General features: G+C 31.9%; 2 protein-coding genes across 4 annotated transcripts; one reads left to right on the plus strand and one right to left on the minus strand.

Moving 5' to 3' along the window:
- The first annotated feature begins 1,192 nt into the window (after nucleotides 1–1,192).
- Nucleotides 1,193–4,997, plus strand: LOC118041655 (ribose-phosphate pyrophosphokinase 4). The gene is made up of 7 exons (XM_035049121.2): nucleotides 1,193–1,430; nucleotides 1,999–2,314; nucleotides 2,750–2,845; nucleotides 3,019–3,087; nucleotides 3,181–3,309; nucleotides 4,334–4,433; nucleotides 4,524–4,997. Exons 1-7 carry the CDS (start codon nucleotides 1,294–1,296, stop codon nucleotides 4,652–4,654), a joined length of 978 nt encoding a protein of 325 aa, XP_034905012.1. The 5' UTR covers nucleotides 1,193–1,293; the 3' UTR covers nucleotides 4,655–4,997.
- An 83-nt stretch (nucleotides 4,998–5,080) lies between these two features.
- On the minus strand, nucleotides 5,081–12,102 carry LOC118041634 (protein MEI2-like 2). Of its 3 annotated transcripts, XM_035049096.2 has the most exons (14): nucleotides 11,761–12,102; nucleotides 11,218–11,269; nucleotides 10,960–11,004; nucleotides 10,698–10,820; nucleotides 10,149–10,615; nucleotides 9,360–9,518; nucleotides 9,151–9,267; nucleotides 8,881–9,032; nucleotides 7,883–7,974; nucleotides 6,847–7,747; nucleotides 6,666–6,750; nucleotides 6,508–6,576; nucleotides 6,088–6,267; nucleotides 5,081–5,784 (listed from the first exon to the last, which is right to left on the minus strand). In XM_035049096.2, the coding sequence occupies exons 3-14, from the start codon at nucleotides 10,988–10,990 to the stop codon at nucleotides 5,668–5,670; spliced, it is 2,493 nt and encodes an 830-aa protein (XP_034904987.1). In that variant the 5' UTR covers nucleotides 10,991–11,004; nucleotides 11,218–11,269; nucleotides 11,761–12,102; the 3' UTR covers nucleotides 5,081–5,667. The 3 variants fall into 3 exon arrangements, 2 of the variants coding, with proteins under 2 accessions (XP_034904987.1, XP_034904979.1); XM_035049088.2 differs by lacking the exon at nucleotides 11,218–11,269 and having other exon boundaries at nucleotides 11,761–12,101; XR_004686347.2 differs by lacking the exons at nucleotides 5,081–5,784; nucleotides 11,218–11,269 and having other exon boundaries at nucleotides 6,211–6,267; nucleotides 6,704–6,750.
- Between the last annotated feature and the right edge of the window lie 15,590 nt (nucleotides 12,103–27,692).

The following is a 27,692-nucleotide window of genomic DNA, read 5'->3' on the forward strand; positions in this document are numbered from 1 at the left end:
CGTCATTGAACTAGATAAAAAGTTAAGCATGTTAAACCGCGAGAACGGTGAGTTTAATAACTCTCCACAATATCTGCAGGGTAAGATAAATAATATTCAAGTGCTGCAGAATATTATAGACAGAGCCGGTCTGGAGCCCAGAAAATAGAAGGCACGATTCAGGACTCTTAGGGGTGGGAATCATTTTTCAAGCTGGACAATAATATATGTATAGGCCCCATGGGCTATGGAGAATAATCGATTTTTCGTATAATTAACTTTAATTTTTTTAAATAAAAAATAAAAGGTGAAGGCTGTAGCCGCAGAACGACGCAGGGGAGAATCTCGCCGCTTTAAGTACAGGAACGCACCAATCGAAACGGTAGGGTAATCAGCCTCCAGCAGAATTGACGCGGCGGAGGCCCATCTTATGAGATCCTTTCAAGAAGTGTTTGGCTACAGGGGTAGAATAGCCTGCATGAGAAATAGATTATGCTGGTTTCCTTCTCGCCTTACAACACCTCTTCCGTTTTTAAAAAATCCAAAGCATTTTCGTTGGAATGGATTCACTTCCAAAGCCCATCTTATATATATATTTTTTAATTTGAATTGTTGGTAAGGTAATAAAATATGATTTATATTTTTTTAATATTTTTTTTTGTTAATAAGAATAAAAACATCTACTAAAAATAATATATTACAACAATAATAGATTTAAAAATGTCATGAAATATAAACACAAATTAGGAATTATTAAACGTCGAAGAATATATCAAAAACTAACTCTAAAATATAAAATATAAAAACAAATTAAACTAATTTCCTCCCTAGAATATGTAAACGTATATCCTCCCTCTTCAAACATAATGACTGATAATAATTCTCCAATCCCATTATGATATCACATGGAAACATTAATTATAATAAAAAATTTAATAGTTAAAAGTCAAAATGACTTATTAATTTTGTATGTGTTGGTAATGATACAAGATGTTTTTATAAAAATACTTTTTAATCAAAAAATATTATAAAATATATTTTTATATTTTTTATTGTTTTACCTTATTCACAATTACTAGAAAATACCCCCACCAATGAATTAAGTCGCCGTTTAAAAATAATTAGTTAGTACAATTGAAATTAGAAACCTTTGCTAGAATTAGCGTTCCACCCACGCGTGTAAAGTATCCAAACAGACCCCAACCTAGTACGGAGCCCGTGTTACAACAAGTCACCAAGAAATAGCGGTGTTGGAGCCGGGGGAGTGAGAGAAGGGGCAGTACCGTGGAAAAAGAAAGGCAGAGAGCAGAGAAAATGGAGGTGGACAAAGTAGAGACACAACAACAGAAACAGAAGCAAGTACATCTGTTTTACTGCGTGGAATCCGAAGAGCTTGCCCGTAATGTTGCCGCTCACTCTGAGTTCATCACGCTCCAATCCATCAACTGGAGGTCCCTCCCTATCTCCCTTTCCCTCTCTTACTGCTCATATTCATCATGTTCTGTTTTTTGTTCTTTCTTTACTTTTATTTTCGTTCTTCATCCATGAATATGATGTGGGTATTTGCTGTTTTAGTCATTTTTCTTTGTTCCCTGATAAAGAATACCCCCTTTTCTTGAAGTGTTCGAGTGCATATGGAATTTGTTTTGTCATAAATAAATTCTCTTTCACGGTTCTAGAAATAGAGAGTTTACTGTATAAATTCACAACCATTATGAAAAATACTACAACATTATCTACTACTGTGGAATTACAAGTTTTTTTTAGTGTTCCGGGGGACTGCTGGAAATATTACTTCTGAATTTATCTGTTAAGAAATTTAGTTACTGAATGTGAGTCATTCTATCTATTCTGTTTGAATATTTCCCTTAACTTATTGTTCAGTTTTCATATCCCATTCAAACAAGTCTTTGATTGAGTGGCAAGTGACCTTGAGTTTGTGGTGTTCGGTTTATTGCGTTATCTTGTGGTTGAATGTTATTTAAGCGGAAAAACTTAATGATTCTTTGTTGTTATCAGGAGTTTCGATGATGGATTTCCTAATCTTTTTATAAACAATGCTGAAAATTTGCGAGGTCAACATGTCGCCTTCCTTGCATCTTTTAGTTCTCCAGGAGTTATCTTCGAACAGCTTTCTGTCATTTATGCACTGCCGCGTCTGTTTGTTGCCTCCTTCTCATTGGTGTTGCCTTTCTTTCCAACTGGCTCCTTTGAGCGAATGGAAGAAGAAGGGGATGTTGCAACTGCATTTACCATGGCTAGGATATTGTCGAATATTCCCATTTCAAGAGGTGGCCCCACTAGTTTAGTCATCTATGACATACACGCACTGCAGGTTGTTTCACTCTTGCTCCACAAGTGAACCCACAATAAATAAGTATACATGTTTCACCTTGTTGCATTGAAAATATCTTATTGAATGGCATATCATATGTTCTTTGTTATGAATTACTATTATTAATAGCAGGCTTCATCACTAGTCTTTCTGTAACATTTGAGATGCCAGGCATGCCTCGAGTTGTTTTTCTCTTTGAACCATAGTTAAATTTATTCTCCAGGGGTTTCCTTTTCTCTGTTTTTTTTTTTTTTTTTTTGTCATCTACCAAAATTTAACCTCTGATCATATTCAGTTCATTGAGCATCTCAAAAACAGCTTGGTTCTCATTCTCCTCTTCTAATCTATACTCTTTGAACATTTCTCAACTATTTTTTTTTTTCTTTGGTGTCAAGTAAGAAGGTAATAGTTTGTTTGTCTATCTTCCTTGTGCAGGAAAGATTCTATTTTGGGGACCATGTTTTGCCTTTATTTGTTACTGGGATTCCTCTGTTAAAGCAACGTCTTCACCAACTTCCTGAATCTGATAAGGTTCGTAGTACCACAATGCTGATCATCTCTGTGAAATATGGTCTTGTTTCTGATCATTGTGATGATTTTTTTGTCATTGCCGTGACTATAAATCAATTGCCTCTTTGAAGAATTTTGTAGTTCAATAGGTTATCTTGCTTGCCACTGATTGTGTTCTCCAATTTTAATTTCAGATTGTTGTTGCTTTTCCGGATGATGGAGCCTGGAAGCGATTCCACAAGCTGTTGGATCATTTTCCTATGGTTGGTTTAATTTCTCTCAAATGGACTGAATGATATCATTCTCCAGTTTACATGTTGGATGGGTAATTAATGTTGTTGGAGCATGAATTTCAGGTGGTATGTGCGAAGGTTCGTGAAGATGATAAGAGGATAGTTAGAATAAAGGAGGGAAATCCTGCTGGCTGCCACGTGGTTATTGTTGATGATTTGGTACAATCTGGAGGCACCCTTATTGAGTGCCAGGTACTAGTTTTCCAGAAAACCCTATTTTCCTAATCATTTGCTCCTCTGAATCTTTCAATTAAAAGTCGGAAAAGATCACTTCTCGCTTCTTTTAAGGCCTTCGATTCCTTTTCTACTTAGTTGGGAAAAAAATATTTCTCATTTTCTTTTAAGGCCTGCAATCCTTTTCTACTCAGTTCTTTGCTTTCTTTCTTTCTTTCATTCTGTTCTACATACCTTTTTTTTTTTTTTTCCTTTCTTTCATTTTCAATCACTGTATTCTGATTTAAGAATTCAAATTCTTACCAATTTCAGGCTGATTTTTTTTGTTAACATAGGTAACCCACATATTTTGTATATCTCTGTCAACACTTCTTTTGTCATCTATATAAGTTGTGGTTTGTATAACCTTCCCAATTTTCCACCATGCTCTTTTCTCAAACTTTAAATTTTCTTGACTTGTAAATTATACGCTTCAGATCTGAACTTCATTTTTATGATATCCTGAAGAGCCTTTGATCCAAATTTTGGAAAAAAACATCAGGCTCAATTGTGGGAATAAAAGTTAATAAACTTCCATTTATTGCAGGAATTGACTTAACTTTAACTGCTTTTCACTGACAATTTTCAAGAAAAAACCCATGTAACATAAAGTTCCCAATTTAGTTTGTTTGTTTATAGCTCATTGGTTTGAGGGAGGGTCCTGCCTTGTTTTGCTTATGATTAAAGTTTTGTGAGTGTTAATTAGCATTATCATATAGGAGATCAGCAAGAGTTATGAGTATGGCCATCAGTTTAAGCCTTGGCCATCATTGAGTTTGTTTAGATGCCACCTTATTTTGTTTTTTTTTTAAAGGAGGAATCACCTATTTTTTGCAGATAAATTGTGTATAGGAATTGGGTCCATCAATCTTTAATAAGCAATGTATATATAGCACATGCATCTGTGTATAACCAGTTGGTCAAGTTTATTCACGTTGACTATCTGCAACAATTGTGAAACTCGGGCAAATTAGCTCTTTATCCTTGCCACTTTGTTCTTCAGAAAGTATTGGCAGCTCATGGGGCAGCAAAAGTCAGTGCATATGTCACCCACGGGGTGTTTCCTAAGCGCTCCTGGGAGCGATTTACTCACAAAGATAATGGTAAAGGCCTGCGTGTTACAAGGCATACTCCTCTGTTTTCTTCTCGTATATTTTTCTGCTGAACCTTTTAACTTTGCCATTTTTTTTCAGGCATGGAGAATGCATTTGCTTATTTTTGGATAACAGATTCCTGCCCTCACACTGTGAAAGCCATCACAAATAAGCCTCCATTTGAAGTTTTGAGCCTTGCCGGATCCATTGCTGATGCTTTACAAATATGACTTGAGATACTCAAGGGGGCTTCGTATTGTGGGAACTGTTACATACCCAAGGGAGCTTGAAGACAATAAATTTTGAAGAAAGCCCTTAGCATGATATTTATGCCACTTGATACAGGTGGCCCGGTTGTCTAGTAAAAAATAGAGCTTAAATTTGCTCAACTCGGTGAGTATAACACCTTACTATTGATAAGCTTAAATTTGTTCAACTCGGTGAGTGTAGAACACCATACTATTGATGAGCTTAAAATTGCTCAACTCGGTGAGTATAGCACCATACGATTGATGAGCTTAAATTTGCTCCATGATCAGTTCTTAATGGATCTGAGTTGGTGATTTTGGATGATGAGAATGTGCGGGATACTCGATGCGTCCTGTTAAAATCATTTCGGATGCATTGTATCCGTAAATTGGAACCTAAGGCAATCAAATATAAATTGGCGAGCTGAAAGGACATTTTTTACCCACGCTTGGGGAGAGAGTTGGACGACTGTACAGTGTACAAGCATATACACATTGACGTGTTTTTTTGGCGAAAACATAACAAGAGAGGATGAATCGGATCCAGGGTCTGTTCATCTTCCATTCTATACAACTTATAACAGCCCTTGATCCCAGATTTATCCAATTAACATGTGTGCATAAAAACATGTTTTGACATATTTGCAAACGGACTCCAGAACCTGATGCAAAAACTCAATAGGAGTTCCCATGTACAGATCAGTGAGAAATGCCTTCATGGTGGATAGATACTTCACTTCTCAGCAAAATATGTTATGCCTTATTCTCACCCTTGGTTAAATAAACACAATGCGTTGCTCTACATCTGAACAAAATGCACTCTGCCAACTGTGAGATATCATGCAGCATCCATGGCCCAAAAGTGGAGACTGCTCATCACTCAACCAATATCGTACCCACTCTTTAGTCTCTCTTCCAAATTTATACATTCAAAATGCCTACACAATGGTTAGCACTCCTGACCACCATTCAAGGCCAAGAGCAAGTTTAGGCTGTTAATTCTTCTCCGCTTTCTCATCCAGAATGTCCTCTGGACTGTCGAACGAATCCCCAAAATAAGATCCATCAGGCTGACGGATACAAATGTTTAAATTACCAGATAAGAAAGGTTCCTGGAGGATCCATGAAAAATAAGGTCAGCGAATAGAAAATGGTGTAACAATTCATCAAAAAAAGAAGAGAAAAACAGATGGTGTAAGGTTTTCTAACCCTTAATTTGGTCAGACATAAAATAACTAACTATTGTCAAAATGACGTCCATCATTTTCCTCTTTGATTTCTTATTTTAAACAAAGTATGCATTATATCTACAATAAGCTCAAAGATAGTATTTTTGAATAACATTCCAACTGGTTTACAGAATAATCACTCAGTACTTTTCTTATCACAAGCATAAGTTAACTACAACTTTTTACCTGATCAGCAGCCTCTTGGCCCTCGGAGTGGAAGACAATTGGGCGGCACCGCTTATCTTCATTCATTAAGCTTGAATTCTGAAAGTGTGTCACGAGGGCACCCTTGCCCTGAATTCGAGCATATGCCAGTGAAGCAACCTTTTCACTATTAAACTTCTCCCACCTCTTCCCATTAAATGCCTGCGTTCATTTTTATGCATAAGAGTCAAGCCAAAAATTGCCTGAATTTGTGATTCACCAATCCTAGTTAAACAATTTGACAATACTTTTTCGCTTAAGAGTCAAAACATTCACTAGGAAAATGACAACAAAGTTCAGTTAATGATAAACCAACCTTAATTCAGATTTTAGAACAGAGATGACATAAGAGTAAATATAATTTAATTATTTTAAGACAGCAATTAAGGTACCAAAACGAACCTCATAGAAGGAAATGATGTGTGAGGGAGACACCATATTGATGAAGGCATAACCCACATTGCATTTATTCTGCAACCAGAGCAGTTAAACCATCAGCACATTCAACTTGAACAAATTATGTAATAACAACAAGTGAATGTTTTCTGAAATATCATCACCTTAAAATCAATGGGAAGATAGAGAAAGTCATAAGTACCGCGGTGAATCTCATCAATAGCAGCCAGCAGCATCTTTGAAGTGTACCTAGAAAGGAAAACAAAGGCATAAGAAATCACCAAGTGGCCAACTTAGTCAAAACCAAACATCTCATCTGTTTTCAAACACTCAGCAGTGCTCTACTTGTTAGGGATGTTTTTAATCATTAAAGTTGTCCTAGTATCTTCCCCGCTAATGATTTTTTCCAAATCAAGCTGATACTGCTTCTTGCAATCTATCTGGCTCCCATTATTCTCTACTCGCCGACTTCGAACACGTTCAACAAATCCCTCATTGCCGATTGTCACTGGTCCTGAATAAGAACCAGCCCCCATAAACATAGGATTGGGCCTAGGCAATGACATCACCCGGTAACTAGGTGAACCATTTTCAGTCAGGGGACCTGGAAGTCCTATGCCAGCACCCACAGCTGCACGGCCACCCATGTTCATTATATAATTTCCAGTGTTGCGATTTAAACCCATGCCCCCCAGTGCAACTTGGTTCATGAAAGATGTTTCTGGTGATTCAGGGAAGAAGCCAAAATGCCTATCAAGAGGAAGACCAGATGGAGCAGATCCAACGTGATGGTGATGTGAACCAAGAAGAGATCCATGCCTACTGGTGTATGGAAAACCCTGTCCTTGCCCACGTGATGGAAATGCATTTCCAACAGATGATGTCGGCCAAGCAGCAGAACTTCCCCAGAGAAACTGAGGACCAGTCAACGTGCCTATACCAGATGAATTTGATGTTGGAACAGGACTAGTGCTCAATTTCTGGTCAGTGAATGAACAAGAATGTTGATAGGGTGCTCCTTGCATTGATCCAGAGTTGGTAACCATCTGGTTTGCATGGTTAGCCCTTCCATGGTCCTTGCCAATTGGGGCAATTTTTGCAGGGTTAGAGACATGAGGGGGGAGAATTGAAGCCAAGCCAGGCAAATTATTTCCATTTACAGGGCTTAAAGTTCCAAGACCCGGGGACTTGCTAAAACCATGCAATGGATTGTGTTCAACTGGGCTGCCAAACTGTGGCCAGACACCTGTCACAAAAGTATCATAGATTCAGCCCATAATCCAAAAGCATTTCAACAGTACTGGACCTTGGAGCTGATAGGAAATGAATAACAATAATTGAGTTCTCAGATAAGTATAAAGAAACTTAAGAAATCATTTACCTGGAGGAGAGTTCCCCACTGGTGAGCCTACTTGATGCAGAAAACTTCGAACTTCATCTTGTTCCAGCTCTTGACTTATTTGCTGCATCATGCTGTAGATAAAGGAGACTCAAATTTAGGATATCAGTGACTATGACATAAATCATGCTGTGAAAGAAGATTCAAGAAATATACACAGTTTATATTTTGAAGCCCATAATCATGAGGTGTGAATAATACCAGCAAACATTGAAGTAAAACAGTAACAACCACTCTGCAGATATGAACCCAATACAGAATGATGATTGTTACTTAAACCAAGGATCTTTAGCAATATAGTCTCGTTTTTTATCAATATTCTGAATGTGCTTCCAAGTTGCAAGGCCTTCCTATGAATTTCAGAATCTTTTCATATTAATGTCGATTAGGACTTAAAAAAAATACAATTATCTTGTCCATTTTACCTAAATAAAAAGATCCTCATTAATTCCGTTCCATTGATGGAAATGGAACAGAAACTCTCCCATTTCTACTACAGGCAAAAAACTGGAATCCATAGCATTCACAATGTTAGAAATCAACTACTAATTCCTAAACTTTGCTTAATACAACATATTTCCAGCTGATGTTTCTGGTCATGAGATACCCACACAAAGTAAGTATCATTCTGCCCCTTCCCATTAATGTTTATTTTAGCATATATATGACTGTCATTTTTCAAAGTTATTGTTGCAACAACCTTTTCCAGAAAGAGGGAAGGGGGAACGATTCCTACTGCACCTAATAATAGGCTTAACATAACAAAGAGGCTTTGGGGACAATTTTTGTGGGAAGCGTTGAAGAAACAAGTCCGTCTAAAATTGACAATAAGAACCTCATGTATTGATCAAAACTACTTTCTCACATGCACATTTTTTTCCATTGCATTTATTTAACCAATTTGACAATGAGCAAGAATCAACTCCAACAAGAACACAGAAGCATGAATTGCTACACATCGCCATCATGCTAATACTTACTTTCTACGGGCTCCACCGGGGCGGCTAGGTTCAAGCTTAATGCGCTTTCCAGCAATGTCACTCTTATTTAATGCTCTCAGAGCTGCCTCTGCAGCTCTAACATCATAAAATTCAATGAATTTATGGTGCCGCTTGTGTGGTGTTTCTCTTATCTGTATTTTGAGTAATGGAATAACAACCCATAAAGATAATGAAAGTCTTGAAAGCTTACATAGAAGAATCATTCTAAACAAGTAATAAATAAATCAAATAGACCATCCTAATACATACCTCTTTGACCTCTCCATAAGCCCCAAATATTAGGCGAAGATCATCATTTGATACAGATGCATCCAAATTGAAGACTACAAGAGTCCCTTGATTTATATCCTTTTCAGACGGGTTATCCTGGTATGAGGCAGGGGAATAAAATATGGTAAAGATGTTGATGGGATCAACAACGTAAAAAACAAACAAATTTATCTAAACTCTCTTTAAACCTTGGGAATTGAAAAATGAATGTCCAGTTTTCTCCGCCTTAAGGGCTTATTTTGTAGCGCACGCATTGCAGTCCGAGCATCTCGAATATCATAGTAAGATATCATCACAAAGCCTCTATGCTTGCATGCAGTGTATAATGTTCTGATATCCCCAAATTGCTACAAGAATTGAGAAAGCTTGAGAGCGAGCACTAGGTATTTACAAAAACTCAACATTTATTTAATTATACTACTATGACCCCTTGCTTCATTGAAGAGTATTTAACTAAATTGATTTAATTAGCAGTAGCAGCACAATGCAAAACAAAAAATTTCATATCTATTTTACAATTTAACAAAAAGCAACACTACATACATCCAGACATCAGAATATCAACAAATACAATAAAGAGGTCAAGACTTCAGTTTAAATATAATCATACAATGCAGTCAAACCATAATTAGTGATCATTAAAAAGGTTCATCGCAATAGCCAAATACAGATGCAAGTTGCACCAACTTCTGCAAATTTATATTGATTTAAAACCAGAGGGATAGCTTGCTCAAAAATACTAGAAAAAAAAATTTCAAAAGTGAAAGAAAGCAGGCAAGTAGATTCACTGCAACGAAACCATTCTATCACCTAAAGGCCTTCCATTACCTCGACAGTGCTCTTGAAGAAGACATTTATGACAAATAGCAATATTCACAATATATAACCAGAGTCCTCCACATTACTATTGATATTCTAAAAAAATCATTGTGGTTTAGATAAGTGATATCTGGCATTTTTGACAATTATAAAAATACCTCGAAGAGAGATCTCAATTCAGAGTCCTCCACATTACTATTGATATTCCGAACAAATAATGTTCTTGAAGGATGCTCCCCATATGGATGTTCCCCAGCCACTGTTCCCACACCATTTGGAAGAGGATAATGACCAACCCCATTTGCAGGAATCCCATCAGACATGTTTAGCTTGGACATACCAATTCGAAGGCTTTCTTGGGATTCAAAATCCAACTCCATCCCCCCTCCAGGACCAAACAAATCACATTCTTCCAAATCCTCCACTTGACTAGGCAACCCACTAAGATCAAAATCATCCATTATGCCAGAAAGAAGTTCGTCGTCATCAGGAAGCAAATTTCCAATTGCACTTGGTTCGATGTCTTCAAATAGATCTGTAACCTCAGTTTCAAGGTCGAGTTTATTCAAGTTAGGTGAGCTATCATCAATAGATCGACCACAATTCTCTGATTCATGAAAGTTCACTGCATAGGAAAAAAAAGTCTCAGAAATCAAAATATCTGTTGAGTGTAAATCCATAACTTAGCAACAAGAGCTTAGACAAACGCTTTTCATGTGGAAGGACAGGCAATGAGCTAGAAAACAATCTTGCATCAGTTCTAAGCGGGATCCCCCATGCTCCAGTGCCCACTTTCTTACTACTATTAACAACTGGAATTTTTGATGGACCTATAAACAGAACAGAAGGCCAGTCGAGAAATTACCGATTTACTGCATACACATATACTAACAAGATACAAAGGGGTGCACGCATTGGGTTTCAAGAAAGGAAGGAGTCAAATGAAAAGGAATGCACCAGGACACTTACCAGACATTGTGCCCTTCAAATCTTGCTCCATTTGATCACTTCTCACTAACACAGAAAACAGAAAAAACGGAGTCAAACCATTGAAAAGGCAGACACGAGCATAAATTCATCATGCACATAAATAAAGTAAGATCAATTCAGCACCGTTCAAAAACGATGAGAACTTAAATTGAGTTCAACAAACAATTTCCGACACTTTCAGTAAAAAAATTAAATAAAATTAATCCCTAAACCCTAATGCAGACACGTTCTCCCGACCTATCAGTTAAAGAAAATCTCCACTTGTTTCCCCTTCTCCCACGTTCTTATTCTGCAAAATTACAATCTCAATCGCATGTTAAATCTTATCAAAGGCTAAACACGGCTGCGGAATAACAATTATAACACAAACACTAGCAGTAGGTACCAAGTCAACAATCTGAGAAAAAAAAATCCATCAACACCAAACGGAGCAAAAGTTGAGTACAATCAAAATCATGCAACCAACACACGCAAAAAAAAAATAAAAACAGGTCGGCAGCAGCTCACAAGGTTCACTTCACAGTTTACTCAATCTCAAGTCAACCCTAAACTCCGAACACCAAAAATTAGCCAAAAAAATATTAAACTCAAATTTAGCATCCCCAAAAAACGAGAGATAGAGAGAGAGAGAGAGAGACCCCTAACATCACCATTAACTATCTTACCAAAAAGAAAAGAAAACAATCGAAGATCAAACTATAAAAAGCTTAAACTCGGAATTACCTTCAACAAATAATGACTTTAAAAAAAGTGATAAGAGAAGAGAGGAAGAAAGAGTACCAGAGCAGTTAAAAAGAGACCATTGAAGACATATTCCAGACAAATTGAGCTTTTGTATTGACGATCAAATTATTATTATTATTTAACTTACAAACACAGTAAATAAATTATAATCAAGAGAGAGTTTCTTAGAAGTATAGATATATCTTTCTTGTACTCTTCTACTTCATCTGCTTTCTCTCTCGCTGGGAAATTAGAAAGAAAAATAATAAGCAAATATAAAATATTTAAGATAGAGAATTTAAGTGTAGAGTAATAGAGAATATGATTGGAGAGGGAAGGAAGGGCGTAGTGGTGAGTGTCGTGAACTTCTTCAGAGAAATTATTATTATTAATTATTGAAGGAGACGAGAGGAAATTAAATATGTTTTTTTATTTATATTGATATTAGAAATAGTAAAACACAATTCCGCTGTATTTGAATTTTGTTTGGCGTCCGTTGACGCAAATCCATGGCTCTTCAAAATATACTCTCTGTTGAGATAATTATAAAAATCTAAAGGGTAAAAAAAGAATAGGCTCTTTAGATAGTTTTATAAGAAAATTGACATCTGGAATTATTTGAATTACGAGTTTGCCATGCTGAGTCGCATTGAAAGTCCTTGTCGAGGATGTGGCGTGATTTGGTTGGCGTAAATACTAATAACTGGTTGATTAAGGGAGTTACGTGGGGTTGAGTGTACTTGATTGCTACACATTTTGTGTGTCACTTTATAAAGTGGTGGGGTGAGTGACGTAATGTTAGCGTCAGCAAAAGTGGATGGATTCTGCAGCTCCTTATTTTAGATACATTCGGGGAATAAATGGAACCAATTATATAACGCCACATTTGTAATGAATTATGTGGGGTCCTATGACACGTGGATCCCACGAAGGAGTTTTGCTAATTTCGACCACCTCCGTTTGCATTAGAAAACGAGACACACGGAACTCGGCCGTTTTAATTGGAATGAAAATCTTTTTGCGGTGCAAGTTGTGAAAATATTGAAGTCGAAGTTTACGACCCGTAAAGAACTCAAACTCATAATTATTCCAAATAACACTCAAAAAGGGATCATTTAAGCTACTTTCATAGTCAATTTTCCGTGGCAATGGAATTCATGTTTTAAATGCTAGGAACATAAAATATTTAATGTGTCTGCTTTTAGAAAAAAAAAAAAAAAGTGTTGTTCCTATTATAGATATTGCAGCACGCAGCTGAATTAATCAAGAAAACTTATGATTATTTGAGAAATAATCGAACCATGTTTGGAAAGTCCGATGAAGTATAAAAAGCAGAATGCCCGATCATGACATCCAGACACGAATCCTGATCATTGAAACTGTCTTCGCAAGTCCCTTGCCTTGAGATCGAGGAACCAAGGGGCATGTATATTGCACGGGCTACTTGCTGCTTTCTCGTGCTAGTTTAAGGATTCTCTTCCCAGGAATTGTACTGTCCTTTCATCTTGCACGCGCCGAGATACATCTCCTTTTGTTTTTCAATTAACCGGATTTGCGCCTGCTTTGGGAATTTTGAATGTTATAAAGCCGGAATCAGCGGTGTCAACTTGATCTGATTGGAATTATACAAGGGATCAGGAATTAGGGGTTAAGTAAAAAAAATTAAAAAATTGATTAAATTAAAAAAAAAAAAATTAAATAAATTGAGTTGTGAAAAAAATCTGATTAAAATGTTGAAAAAAACTGACTATTTGATTTTGATTTCAAAAAAATCAAAACCAGAAAAAAACAGTCAAATCGAAAAAAACTGGGTCAAAACCAAAAAAATCAAGTCAAACCTAAAAAACTAAGTCAAACCTGTTTGAACCGGGTTTTCTCCTAAAAAACCAAACCGAACCTAAACCGTTGATTTGAACCGATTTCGGTTCGGATTTTTTTTTTTTTTCCTGTAAAAACAAAATTCGGTTTGATTGCTTTTTTTTTATAAAAATTGAACCGAACCGAGAATGAGCACCCCTAGTAGGAATAATGATTTAAAATTCTTTTTTTATATAAATATATCAAAATAAAATTATTTTTAACATTAGTACATCAAAATAATTTAAAAACATAAAAAATTATTTTAAGCAAAAAATTAAAATTTAAGGGAACACGGTTCACACCGCGTTCTCAAACACACCCGAGATTTGTCACTGAAAAACTAGAATTTTTTTATTACTATGTTTTTAAAATATGATAACGGTTGTGATTTAAAATGTTTTTTTATTAAAAAATATATCAAAAAAATATTTTTTTATAAAATTTTTAAAAAAATATATCATTACATCAGAATGATACAAAAGCACAAAAAAATCATTTAAAACAACAAAAATCAAATTTTAACAAAAAAAGAAGAAGTTGGAATTAATTTCTAAACTGTGCTGTTATTATATGTAAAAAAATTAATAGCTGTTTAAATTTTTTTTGAGAATATTAATTTAAATTTTAAATTCGAAATAAAAAATTCTTTAATTTGCCGCGTCAATCTCTCTTCAGATTAATGTTTTAACAAATAACCACATGCTAGCACAAAATCCATCTCATATGCCCCCTCCTTGCCTCCTAAAAATCCTTAGCAACACAATATATTTTCTTTCTTTGCTAGAGCATAACTAATGGCAGCTGTCCTCTGTCAGAGAATGGAAACTGACAACCAAACATATTAATAGTTGATGTTCATCTTAAAATGGGTTTTTTTTTTCTAAGATTACGAGATAAAATTATCCGAGGCCAGAGCCATATTTGTTTACTGGAAAATAATTTTTAAAATTTTTTTGTGTTTGTTTTTCATTAAAAAAGTTGGTCAACGGAAAACACTTTCCGGTCAATTTCAGTTAAAGAAAAATTTAACTTAGTTTTCAGGAAAATGTTTTCCTTTTAGCTGTGTTTGTTTTTCGGAAAGTGGTTTCCGGGAAATCACTTTCCAAACTTTCTTGTGTTTGTTTGCTAGTAGGAAAGTTAATCAATGGAAAACACTTTTCAGTAAAAGAAAAATTTAGCTTGGTTTTCAGGAAAGTGTTTTCCTGAAAAGTTTGGGGGGGAAACACTTTCCGGAAGTTGTGAAAAATTTATAAATATCATTATTTGCTAATTATATCAAATTTGATCCTTAAATTTTTGATTGCTATATATATTTTGTTTTGAATATTTATTTTTCAATTTTATCTTTTAAAATTTTATTTTTATATTAATTTCTGGTTCTTATTTTTATAATTGCTATTTATTTTTTTTTTATCATATTTTTATTGAATTTTTTTATCTATCAAATTTGGTCCTCATTCTTTTGATTGTTACTTATTTTATTTGAAATAATTTATGGAATGTTAATTATTATTATTTTAATTCTTCATCTTTCATTTTTTTAAATTTTTAGATTTGATCTCTATTATTTTGATTATTATTTATTTTATTTGAGATAATTTATGAAATTATATTTTTTTTCAATTTCATTCTCATTCAACCTTTTAACTTGTAAGATTTGTTTTTCATTATTTTAATAAACTTGAGAAAAATAAAAAAATAAAATATTAATAAGTTATTTTTCAGCTCATTTTCCATGACATAACCAAAACACTGAAAAGTATTTTTCCAATTCATTTTTCATTACACTATTAAATATCAAAAATATTTTATTAGAATTTATTTTTTTTAAAATTTATTTCCCAAAAAAAACTATTTTGCACCAAGAACAAACGGAGTTCCCAGTACTCAATTAACATGCTATTGTCGCGTGTCGCCAAAGTAAATCTGCAACCCCTCGACCCAGACTGAGTTTATATCTGTGCTCATTATCAATATCCATCGTGTGAAGTGTGGACTCGAACATCCATGACTCTGTCATCACATGGGCAGCCTCCGTCGATGCCATCCAGTATACTTGTCAACACGGTTCGAGGAACTGTCCCGTGTCACTCTGGATTTTCGGGCCTGTTGGGTATCTTTCCTCGAACAAAACTTCCAAATAAATCCACTGTAGATATTGTCTTCTGGGTCTTGGTTCTTGGAAGCCCATCCACCGCCTTTCTTTTGCTTTCTCAATATTATTTTATCATTATTTTTTTTTATCGGATCGTTGGTTTGTATGGTTAATATCACACGTCCCATTCCGAAAGTACATCAACCAATCTTTTCTTTTAATCTTTTGCTAAAAATTGTTGTCTGGGAAGTTTCTGTGAGACAAACAATTTAAGCTCGACTTTCAATCCACTCTTGTAAGCTGAGAAAACTTCTATACTGAGATTTTGATGGAGTATGAGATTACGTGGAGATTGTTTTTTTAAAATATATATTTTTAAAAAAATATATTAAAATAATTTCATTTTTTAAAAAAATCAACATATCAAAACACGATATAAAAATATAAATCAAAATTAAAAAAATCAAAATTTTATGAAATACCATGTGAAACGTAATTCTAAAACGGTGTTTGAGTTAAAATTTAATTTTAACAAGTAAAACAACTGAATATATAAGATTGTATCTTTAGTTATTATTAATAAATTTTTTTTATTTATCAGCATACATGGTTCTTGATTCATGTAGTTAGATGTTTGTATAGATTTTTTTAATTTACACTTTAAATTTTTTTGTATAAAAAACATATTAAGAATGATTGTATATTTAATTTATTTTTTATTCAAAAAAGAAATATTCAACCCCGTGATGGAATCCAGGTTAAAAAAACTAGTCTTTGCTAAAATTTCCTGCGCAGGAGAAAGGTTTAGCGAGACAAACGGTTTAAGCTGTACTTTCAATCTATTATTGACCTTCGAACGTGCAAGCTTGGAAAATGACTAGATCGAGATTATGAAGTTCAAGTTTATCTGTCTGAAGAGTATAATTCTTTTGTTAACAAGGGAGACGGTGATGTAAATTTCAACGAGTTTAATTACTTGCTTGTTTTTCTTGGTGGTTTATTCATTTACTTTGAGATGAGATTTTACAACTTGGCAGTCTTCTCTACGTTTCTGGTAAGGAATTTTGTTTTTACACCAATTTTGCGAGACTTTCAGTGATAATCCCCTTTTCCTATTTTTTTGTTTTCCTAATGTGAAAGTGCATTTTTAAAGTGTTTTTTTTTCTTCTAAAAAACATTAATTTCTCTCACTATCCTCTATACAACTTCATGGCTGGTGTGTTGGCGGTAGAGATTGAAGAAGCGGAGGAGGGATGGGCGACTAGGCAATATGGTTGGCGCGTGGTGAGGGAGAGGGAGGGGTGATTGGCGCAATTTTGGTGCCCCTTGTCGACGAGGCTGAAAAGAAGGAAGGAAAGTGGTGACTATGGTTTGCAAGTTCATGTATGTGATTTTGCTATTATAATTTTTTTTTTCATGTAAATAGATAAAAATAATTTTTATTATTATTCTTTAAAAAATATTGTTAATATTAGAACATTAAAATGATATAAAAATATAAAAAAGTAATTAAAAATAAAAAATAATTAATTTTTTAAAAAATACTTTTAAAATGAAAAGACAAACCAACTCAAGAAATTAAACTTTCTTTCTTTTCTATTATTCATTTGTATTTAACACAAATAAAATACATTTAAAATTTTGAATGCATAGAAAAATTATAAGCTATCTATTCATAATAAATCAATCTTTTTAGATTAGTCATAACTCAATTGGGAGGGTGTTTATCATAACCTCTGTACATGTTTTTTAAAAGTATTGTTGATTTTAAAAAATTATTAAATTTATATATTTTTTTTAAATAATGATTTTAATAAGTTGGTGTTAAAAATTTAAAAATATTATTTTGAAATAAAAAATATTTTAAAAAACATTATACAGCAAGATACTAAACCCAACTTATAAATCTCTATTTATGCTTTAACTGTTAATAACCTAAAAACATAAAACCTTGTTTGTTTTTTTACATTTTAAAAGTATTTTTGAAAAAATTAAAATTTTTTATTTTTTTCTTTACTTCATATTAATATATTTTTTGGTGTTTTTATATTATTTTGATACGATAATATAAAAAATAAATAAATATTATTTTAATATATTTTTAAATAAAAAAATACTTTAAAAATAATCCTAACCACAAACTTATACATTCCGAAAAAGTCATGGGTAAACTGTAGAAGGACACATAAACATTTTCGACTTTTAATCCATTAAACAACACGCAAATTCTATGCTCGGGAAAAAGAAAACCATGTGGACTTTCAGCGTCTTTACTTGATAAACACCACCACACTTGAACCCATCACGAATAAAAATACTGTAAGGAGGAGACCGGCCTCCTACCGAACCAAGGGTAACACGATGAAGACATCGAACATCGGTGTTTTACTGTCAATTGAATGATTGATGTTTAGCTGTCGGCTGAATATTTGGGCCTTAAAATGTGAATCACGAGGTGACTGTAAATTTGGAAACAAGATCACGGGCTTGATCACGAGCCGCTGATTGGTAAATAATAGTCCGTTCGTAATTTCAGTGGGTCCAACAAAACGTGAGCTTAATTGGGGAGTCAGAGGCCTGTGGCTTTCTTATTTAAGCACTTGGGCTACAAAGCCTACTGTTGCACAAGAACCTTCCACCCGCAAATGGAGATTTTTGTGTAAAATGTTTGAAGTGGTAAATGACAATTTAAGAGTAAACTCAAGAACTATCCACGCATGATCGGAGATTTGTAGTGCGGAAAGGCGCTGAACTGCTTTTCCACGATCTTAGAATCTATAATATCAAGCGACATCACAAAGAAAACGGAAAGCACTTACTGGAAAACTAGAAAGAAAAAAAAACAGGAGTTAAGAGACATGGAGAGGACAGGAGAAACGTTATCACATGTTAAAATGTTGCCACGTTTTGTTTATCAAGGGAAAGATACTGTTTATTTTTTTGTTTGGAAAGCAAAGTATTTTTTGAAAAAAATTATATATTATTTTGATATGCTAATATTAAAATTAAAATTTTATAAAATAAAAAAATATGTTATTATAATATATTTTTTTAAATAAAAAATACTTTAAAAAATAATCGTTATTTGCAAAACAAACTTAAAACTTAACAAATACAAAAACAAATTGTTTTTTTTATCCCTTATAGCCCGTTTAATTATGTGAGAATTATTTTTTTTTAGAGTATTTTTAATTTAGAAATATTTTAAAATAATATATTTTTTAAAAAAATATTTTTAATATCAACATACCAAAACAATATATAAAAATTTTAAAAAAATCTTATTATTTTTTTTTTTAAAATAAAATTAAAAGAAGAAAAGAAAAAAATGGGAACAATTATCCTGTGACTTGTGACGACGGACAGTGTGACCTTCTTTGTCTAGAATGGTACGCACCAAAAGATGTGGACCTTCATGCAATGGGCCCCACATCTCTTACAATCACCAGTTCAAAGGAGCGTTCACGTGGCCACGTGGGATGATTGCAACAGGGTATACCACATGCTTATGATGGAGGTTAAGTATATCCTCTCTCCGTACCATACGTTACATACACGAACACCTCGCTAAATAATACAAAATACGTATAGGTGGTGGTATGTGGATGTTTTTTTCTTCCTGGTGTAAAAATGAGATGCAGAGTAGTGAAGTGAAGTGGCAAGAAGGGGATTTGATGTTTGGCATTGATTTTATGTGTTTTTTAAAAATATTTTAGTTTTAAAAAATAATAAATTAAAATGTTTAAATTTAAAATAAATGTTTTTTTTAAAATATTATAAGTTATTTTAAGATATAAACTTCTTGCCATCAATAGTACGTTATTCATCTATATAAAGAGTAAAAAATATTTTTTAATTAATTAAAACTAACAAATAAATTATTAATACAATTAAAATATTTATTGGTAAAACAAGATAAATAAATATCATGTGATTGCAATATAAATAAGAAAAATCAATGAATTTTTTCATAGAAGTATTAGACTGGCACAATTGAAAAAGTGGTGTGTCAAAATGAAAAAACAAAAAGAAAGAAAAAGCCCACGTACCAAATTCAAGAAAAAATTATTAAAAGTTGATACACCAGCATTGTAATTGTTTTAGTGAAGAGAATGCTTAGAAGTAGGGGTGAGCAAAACCGGATCGATTCGGTTTTATCAAAAAAAGTAACCAAGCTGAATTTTTTTTTTTTTTTAAAAAACCGAAACCAGTTCGAAACGGCCGGTTTCGGTTCGGCTAGGTTTTTTTGGATCGTTTTTTCAAAAAATTTTTTATACCTTTACTTAAATTGTTTTAGTAATTTTACTTGGATATGTATTCAAAATAATATTTTTTTTTACTTTTAAAAATATTATTTTTTTTACATCAATATATAAAAAAATTTAAAAACATCAAAAAAAATTAATTTTAAAATTAAAAAATTTAATTTTAAAAAAAATTACTTTAAGACATAAAAATAAACATGATGTAGGTGTCAAATCACATGTCAACAAAGCTAGAATTTGGATGAAAGTGCTAGATTCGAGATTACAAAAAAAAATGAGTGTATTTGAATGAAGAAATGTGCTCAATTGAAAAAATAAGTGAAATTGATAACTGATAATGCAATTATCCTTTGATTCTTCTTCTTCTCAAGAAAAACCTGAAAATATCAACTTTATTCTCGAACAAATTTTTATATCAAATCTATCCTTTAATAATTTTGATTTATGTTGGAATTTCTTAAGAAAAATACAGATTTCACTAAAAAATGACATCGTTTATAATAAAAGAGTTCATCGATCAAATATAAATAGAAAAACATAACTGGGAATTTTTGAAACTTGAGCGCATAAATGGTATAAAAAATTATTTGAAATCAAAATCGAGACTGGGAATCATTTTTAAGGTTCATATTGTTCCACCTAACTCTATAGTATATAATCTTCAACCCTAATATCATAACCCTGACCTTTTATTTTCGATTTTTTTAAATAATAGTACAAGATTCGAGATAGAGATTGAGCTTACATAATCAAGTATAATTATTGTAACCAATTAATTGACTACTGATTATTCTATTTAGAAGCTATATTCCAGAGTTAGATTTTTAGTCATCATGATTACTTGTCCTTTGCCTGAAGAAAATAAATAAAACGAGACACCCTACGAAAATTAGCACAGAAATTACGGTTCAATTCCCTTGCCTATTTAACGTGGATAGAAAGTGAAGCTGAAGTTGGCAATGTTTCCTTCGAGAGTTAGTTAAGTTTAAGTTTTTGAATTAATTTAGTTGCAATGGATGACCAAAAATAATTGATTATAAAAAAAAAACCCAACTGGAAATAAGATCACTTTTGTTATTACAGTCGGGGGAAAATATAATAACACATACAAAAAGTGTGATGTTCAGATGTCTCTGTCCTCCGTAGACATTGGATCTCATTATTTCCCTTGTTTTTTTTCTCCCCGGAGATTCAAAATCTTGTCTCTATATTAGTTTTATTTCCCCAACAACCAGAGAAGCATGATTGGTTTAGCAAAGCAACGCCGTCCTGTCGGCAGCACTGTAAAAACTTATTTCCAATCGCCATTTCACGTTTAATGCCGCGCTGCAGGAATCATCACATGGAACAGTATCATTAACTCATCACAGATTTGATTAAGACAGAACAGAAGCAGAGATCTTGAACCTGGGAGGTTTATTTCAAGGAATCATCACATGGTACCTTCGCATAAAAATGTCGAAGCTGTAAACACATGATAAACATGTTAGGGGCGGCAGCTTAATTTGTATTATCACGGGGCTGGATATTCGAGGCCGGAGATGGATAAAGATCTCGAGTTTCTAGCTTTATCCGCCTCCCCTCTCTTTATAAACAGAAGAACTGAACGGTGGAATGACAGGGGATCTACTTTTTGACGGGCAAGTCTTAGCCTTTTAGGCATCTTTCACATGCAATGGTGCCGGAAAAGGGAGTTCAGGTGTTAAATCACGAGCCAGCAAGTCTTTCTTTAATCATTTTGCTGGTGGTACCCTCACGACATGTCAATTGAGAGAAGAAATATACGCGTAAATATTCGCTACTTGCTGCTCTAGTTCAACTGTTCGTTGTCCTCAGCTACTGCCCAGCTCCTGAAAAAAAATTAAGCAACCTGCCAAGTTGTTATAGAAAAAAAAAAAAAATGATACAGCAGGCGTGTATATACATATATGAAAAATCAAGCAACTTGAGTTTTTTTTTTAAAAAATTAATTAGTTTTATATGTATTTATTTATTTTTATTTTTATTTAATTAAAAAAAAAATTAACAACAACAACTAAATAAATATTTTATATTACGAGATTAAATAATTTGATCAATATTTATTTTTTTATCTTTATTATTTTGCTTTTAAATTAAAAAAACATACAATCGACAGCAAAAACAGCAAGTAAATTAGCTAGAAGGCGAAATAATATGATTTAGGAATGTCTTTTATTGCCATATGATAGTGATTAAGCAAGCTGGTACGGTGGACTTGTATACAAATATGATCACGGGCTCCATTTATAACATTGAAATTATCAAATTTCCCAATGACCAATTATTTAATTAAGCAATCAGCTCTCCTTCACAATCAAAGAACAATCAAGTTCAAGTTCTATATGCTATTAACTCCTTTAAAAAAAAAAGAACTTTTCAGAATACAGCATCGTTTAAGATCTTTGTAGATCTAGCCTACACCCATTAGACACAATCATGAGATTGCTCGAGAGATCTTGAAAACGTGAAGTAGAGTGTCCCTATAGTTGACAAATGGGTGTTTAGCGTGGGATCCTTCTATAGTATTATATAGCTTGATTGATCAGATTTTAAATTTATTATTTAAAAATTATTAATTTAAATTTTATAAATTTTAATAACTATAGATTTATATGACTATTAATTCTAGGACATGCAAAGTTAACTAAGATATATATATAAGTTAATTAAAAAGAAAAAAAAGGAAAAGAGTTGAAGGAGATGGCTAATTTGACATCCTTTAAAGATTTTAAAATCCAGAGCTGGGCTGGTTGCTATAAGCACCAGCCTACCCTCAACCTATGCTCTCCCTTCTATTTGATTGATACATGCAATAGCTTTTCAAGTGGACGAGGACTGCAAATCCACTCACACCTCTTCCCTTTATTTGTGCTTTTAAAATACTTGCCAGCAGTGTCCACACTCTACGTGGATGTGATTAATTAATTAGTCACGTATTTTAATTTTAATTTTGTGAAATGGAAAAATATAAATATTCTGGAGACGGGGTAGGTATTTATATGTATATAGTACTGGGCTTGTTTGTGAACTTTTTATATACACGAGCAGCTTAATTACACCAGTACTGCATGAGTCTTCTTGAACAGATGAAGATGATTACATTGGCCGGCGACTTCGAAACTTTGGAATAAAATTATAACATGAAGAGGCTTCAATTGGATAATGCCTTGTGACCTGGGTGGCCTTTAATGTTAATGGCAAGGTTTTTTGCAAGATGATCACTGTCAGTCTGAAAGATTTGTTTGGTGTGGTTTTATATTCAACAATATCGAGGCTCTTTGAAATACCAAGAACAAATTGATGTTTAATGAAAACTTGTCTCGGAGAATTATCTAGATTTTTACTTCTTCGGAGATTTTCAGAAATTTTTACCAGGATTTGTTCGAGAAATTCAGATAATTAATTGTTTTTTTAATAGCACTTGCCCTAGTCACGATCAAGTGATGTTCCTTCGAAACAAAACACAGCTTAACTAAACATATTATTTTAAACCGAAAACAACTACGAGAAAAAAAGCCTTGCAGCACCAGCAACAATTCCACCACCAGATCTTAGTGTTTGCAGTCAACATCAGCCACATAAAAGCACCGGGAGCGTCGTTGAAGCATTGGAAAAGGGTTAAGCTTTTCTTTTTCTAACCCAAGCAAAAATTAGTGAGATCCTTTAGTATCTGTTTTTTTCTACATTTTAAAAAATATTTTTTAAAAAAATATATTTTTTTAATTTTTTATTAATTTTAAATAAATATATTTTTAGTATTTTCAAATTATTTTAATGTGCTAATATCAAAAATAATTTTAAAAAAAAAAAAACATCATTAATATATATATTTTAATACAAAAAATTATTTAAAAAATAACCGCAAATACAATTTCAAATAATCTATAACATTAGAAATGAAGATGGGTAGTGAATCCTTTTTTAAAATATCTTAAATTAATTATTTCTTATTTTTAAAAAATTATTTTTTATTTTATTATAGTAAAGTAATTAAAAAAAAAAAAAAAATACAATATATTTTTAGAATACATAAATAAATAAATAGGCGTCAATTCAAGTAGGGTGAAACGTCCAAGTAGGAGGGCAAGTATTCGGTGAGGAGCTGGTTTTCATCTGCCGGAAAGGTTAAACTAACGCGTTGCAGGTTTTTCATGTGGTGACTCCAAGTTCACTCAAGGTGTTTATTGTCTTGTCATATAAAAAAAGATTAAATAAATTATTAATTAATTGAAACCGTGCTGGTCAACTATACCCATGAACATAAAACATGTGAAGAACATGGTAGATTATTAAATTAAAAAAAAATGTCGAATAGATACCTGATTTTTTCACCCCGAGAGCCTAGAAAAACAAATTTCGACAGTGTATTTGATAATGTATATTGTTTTTATAAATGTACTTTTTTAATTTTAAAAATATTAAAATAATATATTTTTTTAATTTTTATATTAACACATAAAAAATACTGAAATATAACCAAAAATACATTTATTTTTAAATAAAAAAAATTAAAAAAATAAATTGTAACACGTACCACTAAACCGAACAAAGTCCAAACTACTTGCTATTGGAATCCTTTGAAGAGATGCAGAAATAAAGCAAGTGGATGTTATTTTATATAGCAATTATAATTATGCATCAACATTAATTGCAAAACAATGGCAGAGAGCATAAGTTTGTAATTCGGTAACATACATAGACCCAGAGATGTAATATTATAGTCGAAAATATAATATTCAACAGCAGATCTGAATTCAGTATCAAATTCGGAGCAACTCCGTTGTAAATCTAAGCCGAGAGAGTCACGTTCCTCTCGACAAGATAGGAAAGGAGAGAGGGTCAAGAGCCATCCTAATCTCAAGTATTTCACTTCAAGATTCTTGGATTGTGACATTATGATATTAATAAAAAAAATTGGGATCATTTGAATGGACTCGTTTTTAAATTGTGTGTCCAGTCTATGATTATGAAATGAATAAAATTAACTTGGCCAGAGATTTTTTTTTTTTTGGTTTTATTGAAGGATTGTAGGTGAAATGTTCGAATTTTTATAGTTAATTCATTCAAATAAGGGAAATCACTTATTTGAATGTTTAATCCTAGACCAGTTTGATTGATGACTTGATTTATAAAAAAAAAATATAAAAATTTATACAATTCCAGTCGAGTCGTTAAAACATGGGTCTATTTGATTCCAGGTAACATGGAATAACACTACAAAATGAAACATCGTGTTGGAATTAATTTATAAAATATACCGAGAGTTTTTTTAAAGTCAAATCATACGTGAGGTTCCGCTCGTATTCCAGGTTAATATCATATTGAATTATGTGATATAGCATAAACATTTTAATATTAAATACTAACATGTTTTAAAAAACTATTTAAAAACTGATGAGAAATTATTCTCAATAAATATTTGAATAGTAAAAGTTTCAAAATCAAAATAGTTTTATGGAATATGTTATAAGCATGTAGGCTTATAAGTTTGGATTTAAGTTTGATTGATAAAAAATATCTTTTGCTATTAAGTTTTGTTTGATTAATAATTTATTTTTAGTTCTTAAAATATATCAGTACATGAATCAATACATTAATTATGTTATGTGGAATGAATATATTTATTATGAACCATGAACATTCATGAATATATTTCATGAATTTAAATATTTATTAATTTTATTTATGAATATCCATGAGCTTGAACATTTATTAATTATTTAATGAATTTAAATATCCATGAATTATAAAAAAATTCACGAACCATATTGAACATTCATGGATCATGAGTGGTTCATGAACTATAAATATTTAATATTTTAGCAAAGTCCGGTAAATATAGATGTATCGGAGAAGAGAAAAAAGATACTAAGAATTTCATGCGTTTTTTTTTTTAGTTGGTGGTTTTTCTAAAGGCCTGTTCTTTAATTTTATTTTTCCCTATTTATATAGTTTATGTCCGATAATTATAGAAAAATATTGAGGATTATTCATTTAAATCTATAAAACGTTATTTAGCAATGAATCTAAATACTAAAAAGTTGCTGAAATACAAAAAAAATTATTGAGGAAAATCATTTTACACCTAACAATGTCCAAGAAAGCACACAAAACAAAAAACTAATCATAACCACAAAAAAAAAAAAATTAGATTTTATTTCCTGGACTTTAACCAGTAATTACTTTAAACTAGTCTAGTTGACTTGTTTAGTTTGCATGGTATAATTGTTCTTCTTATATGATTTTTTTACAAGTTTATATATTTACTTAATATACCACTTGTTTTTATACGCATGCATGATTATAATTTTTACAAGTTTATATATTTACTTAATATACCACTTGTTTTTTATACGCATGCATGATTATAAACTAAGAGCGTGTTTGGTAGTGTGGCAGCGGTTGCTTTTTCAAATAGTTTTTCATGCCGAAATACATGCTAATGATGTTTTTTTATTTTTTAAAAAAATATTTTTGATATCAGCACATCAAAATGATTCAAAAAGTATAAATCAAATTCAATTTTAACAAAAAAAAAAAATTAAAATTTAACAAAACGCAGTTTCAACCACACTACCAAACGGTCTCCACAAGTTGAAATTTGAAATAAACAGGCTGACTTATCCAATTATCTGAATTTTCGTCCACACATCAATTCCACCTCCACAAGTGAATGGTGTTGTCTGACAATATCATCATTGTTTTTATATTTCAAAGACGTCCCATCTAGACACTAAAAACCAACATTCTTCCCCTGGAAATATTCGCAAGGAAGAACAATTAATTTTATCGTCGCTTCGACCTTTTTTATTCTGCGTTAAAATGTATGAGATTAGGGGCTAGAGTATTAGGAGTATGGTTATTGTTATTTTTTTAAAAAAAATATGTAAAAAATATATTAAAATATATAAATATTTAAAAAATTATTTTTAAAATTAACGCATTAAAAATGATATAAAAAACATTAAAAAATATTAATTTAAAATAAATAAAAAAATAAAATTTTTATTTTTTTTTTAAATTCTTTTAAAACAAAAAAACAAAGAGGGCTTAAATCTGTTGTTTTAACATTAAATTAAATTAATGTATTTTAAAAAACTTAAATTTCTTTAATAATTGATCTTCAATTTTAAATTAAGATTATCAATTACCATTTTAATCCTTGTTTCACTCCATTTATATTTATTAATATTAACAAAACACTAGCTGTAGCCACATCCTTAGAATATTATTTATTTTAATAGTATTTTGTTTTGTTATCTTGAAAAATCTATTTTATAATTTTTTATGTTGATTTATATACAAGTTTCTTAGATTTTTTTTTTTAATTTCAACTCTCAATACAAGATTTATTAAAAGTGAGGTTTTGTTTTTTTTCCAGTGAATTTATCATGATCTCGTGATAAAAGTTGCAAGTTTAATAGATTGACTCGAGTTGGTTCGAGTTATTTTTTTAATTAATTTTATTTTGATTTTATCATTTAATATTGGTTTGATTGGAAACTGAATTTTATATTTTTTATGAGATTATCATGATCTAATAACCCGGGTTGAAGGTTTGACACATTGACTTGAATTGATTTTTGCTCATTAATATTTGTTTTTTTTTAACTTGAATATATTTTTAATTGGGTTTTATAATTTTTATAATTTTTTTTTAAAAGGTTATTTTTGATCTTATAATTAGATTGCATGTTTTGAGAGATAAAAAATTAAAATTTGTTTAGTTTTTATTATTATTTTTAGTT

Source organism: Populus alba, chromosome 14 (assembly GCF_005239225.2).
Source record: "Populus alba chromosome 14, ASM523922v2, whole genome shotgun sequence".
NCBI lineage: Eukaryota > Viridiplantae > Streptophyta > Magnoliopsida > Malpighiales > Salicaceae > Populus > Populus alba.

Excerpts from the sequence above, each read along its gene's own strand:
- LOC118041655 (XM_035049121.2), top strand. The coding sequence starts at position 1,294 with ATGGAGGTGGACAAAGTAGAGACACAACAACAGAAACAGAAGCAAGTA. Across the intron at positions 3,088-3,180 it reads TGTTGGATCATTTTCCTATG|GTGGTATGTGCGAAGGTTCG; the intron begins GTTGGTTTAATT and ends CATGAATTTCAG. Across the intron at positions 4,434-4,523 it reads ATTTACTCACAAAGATAATG|GCATGGAGAATGCATTTGCT; the intron begins GTAAAGGCCTGC and ends ATTTTTTTTCAG.
- LOC118041634 (XM_035049096.2), bottom strand. The coding sequence starts at position 10,990 with ATGGAGCAAGATTTGAAGGGCACAATGTCTG. Across the intron at positions 7,748-7,882 it reads AGTGGGGAACTCTCCTCCAG|GTGTCTGGCCACAGTTTGGC; the intron begins GTAAATGATTTC and ends CTTTTGTGACAG. Across the intron at positions 6,751-6,846 it reads ATTAAAAACATCCCTAACAA|GTACACTTCAAAGATGCTGC; the intron begins GTAGAGCACTGC and ends TTTCCTTTCTAG.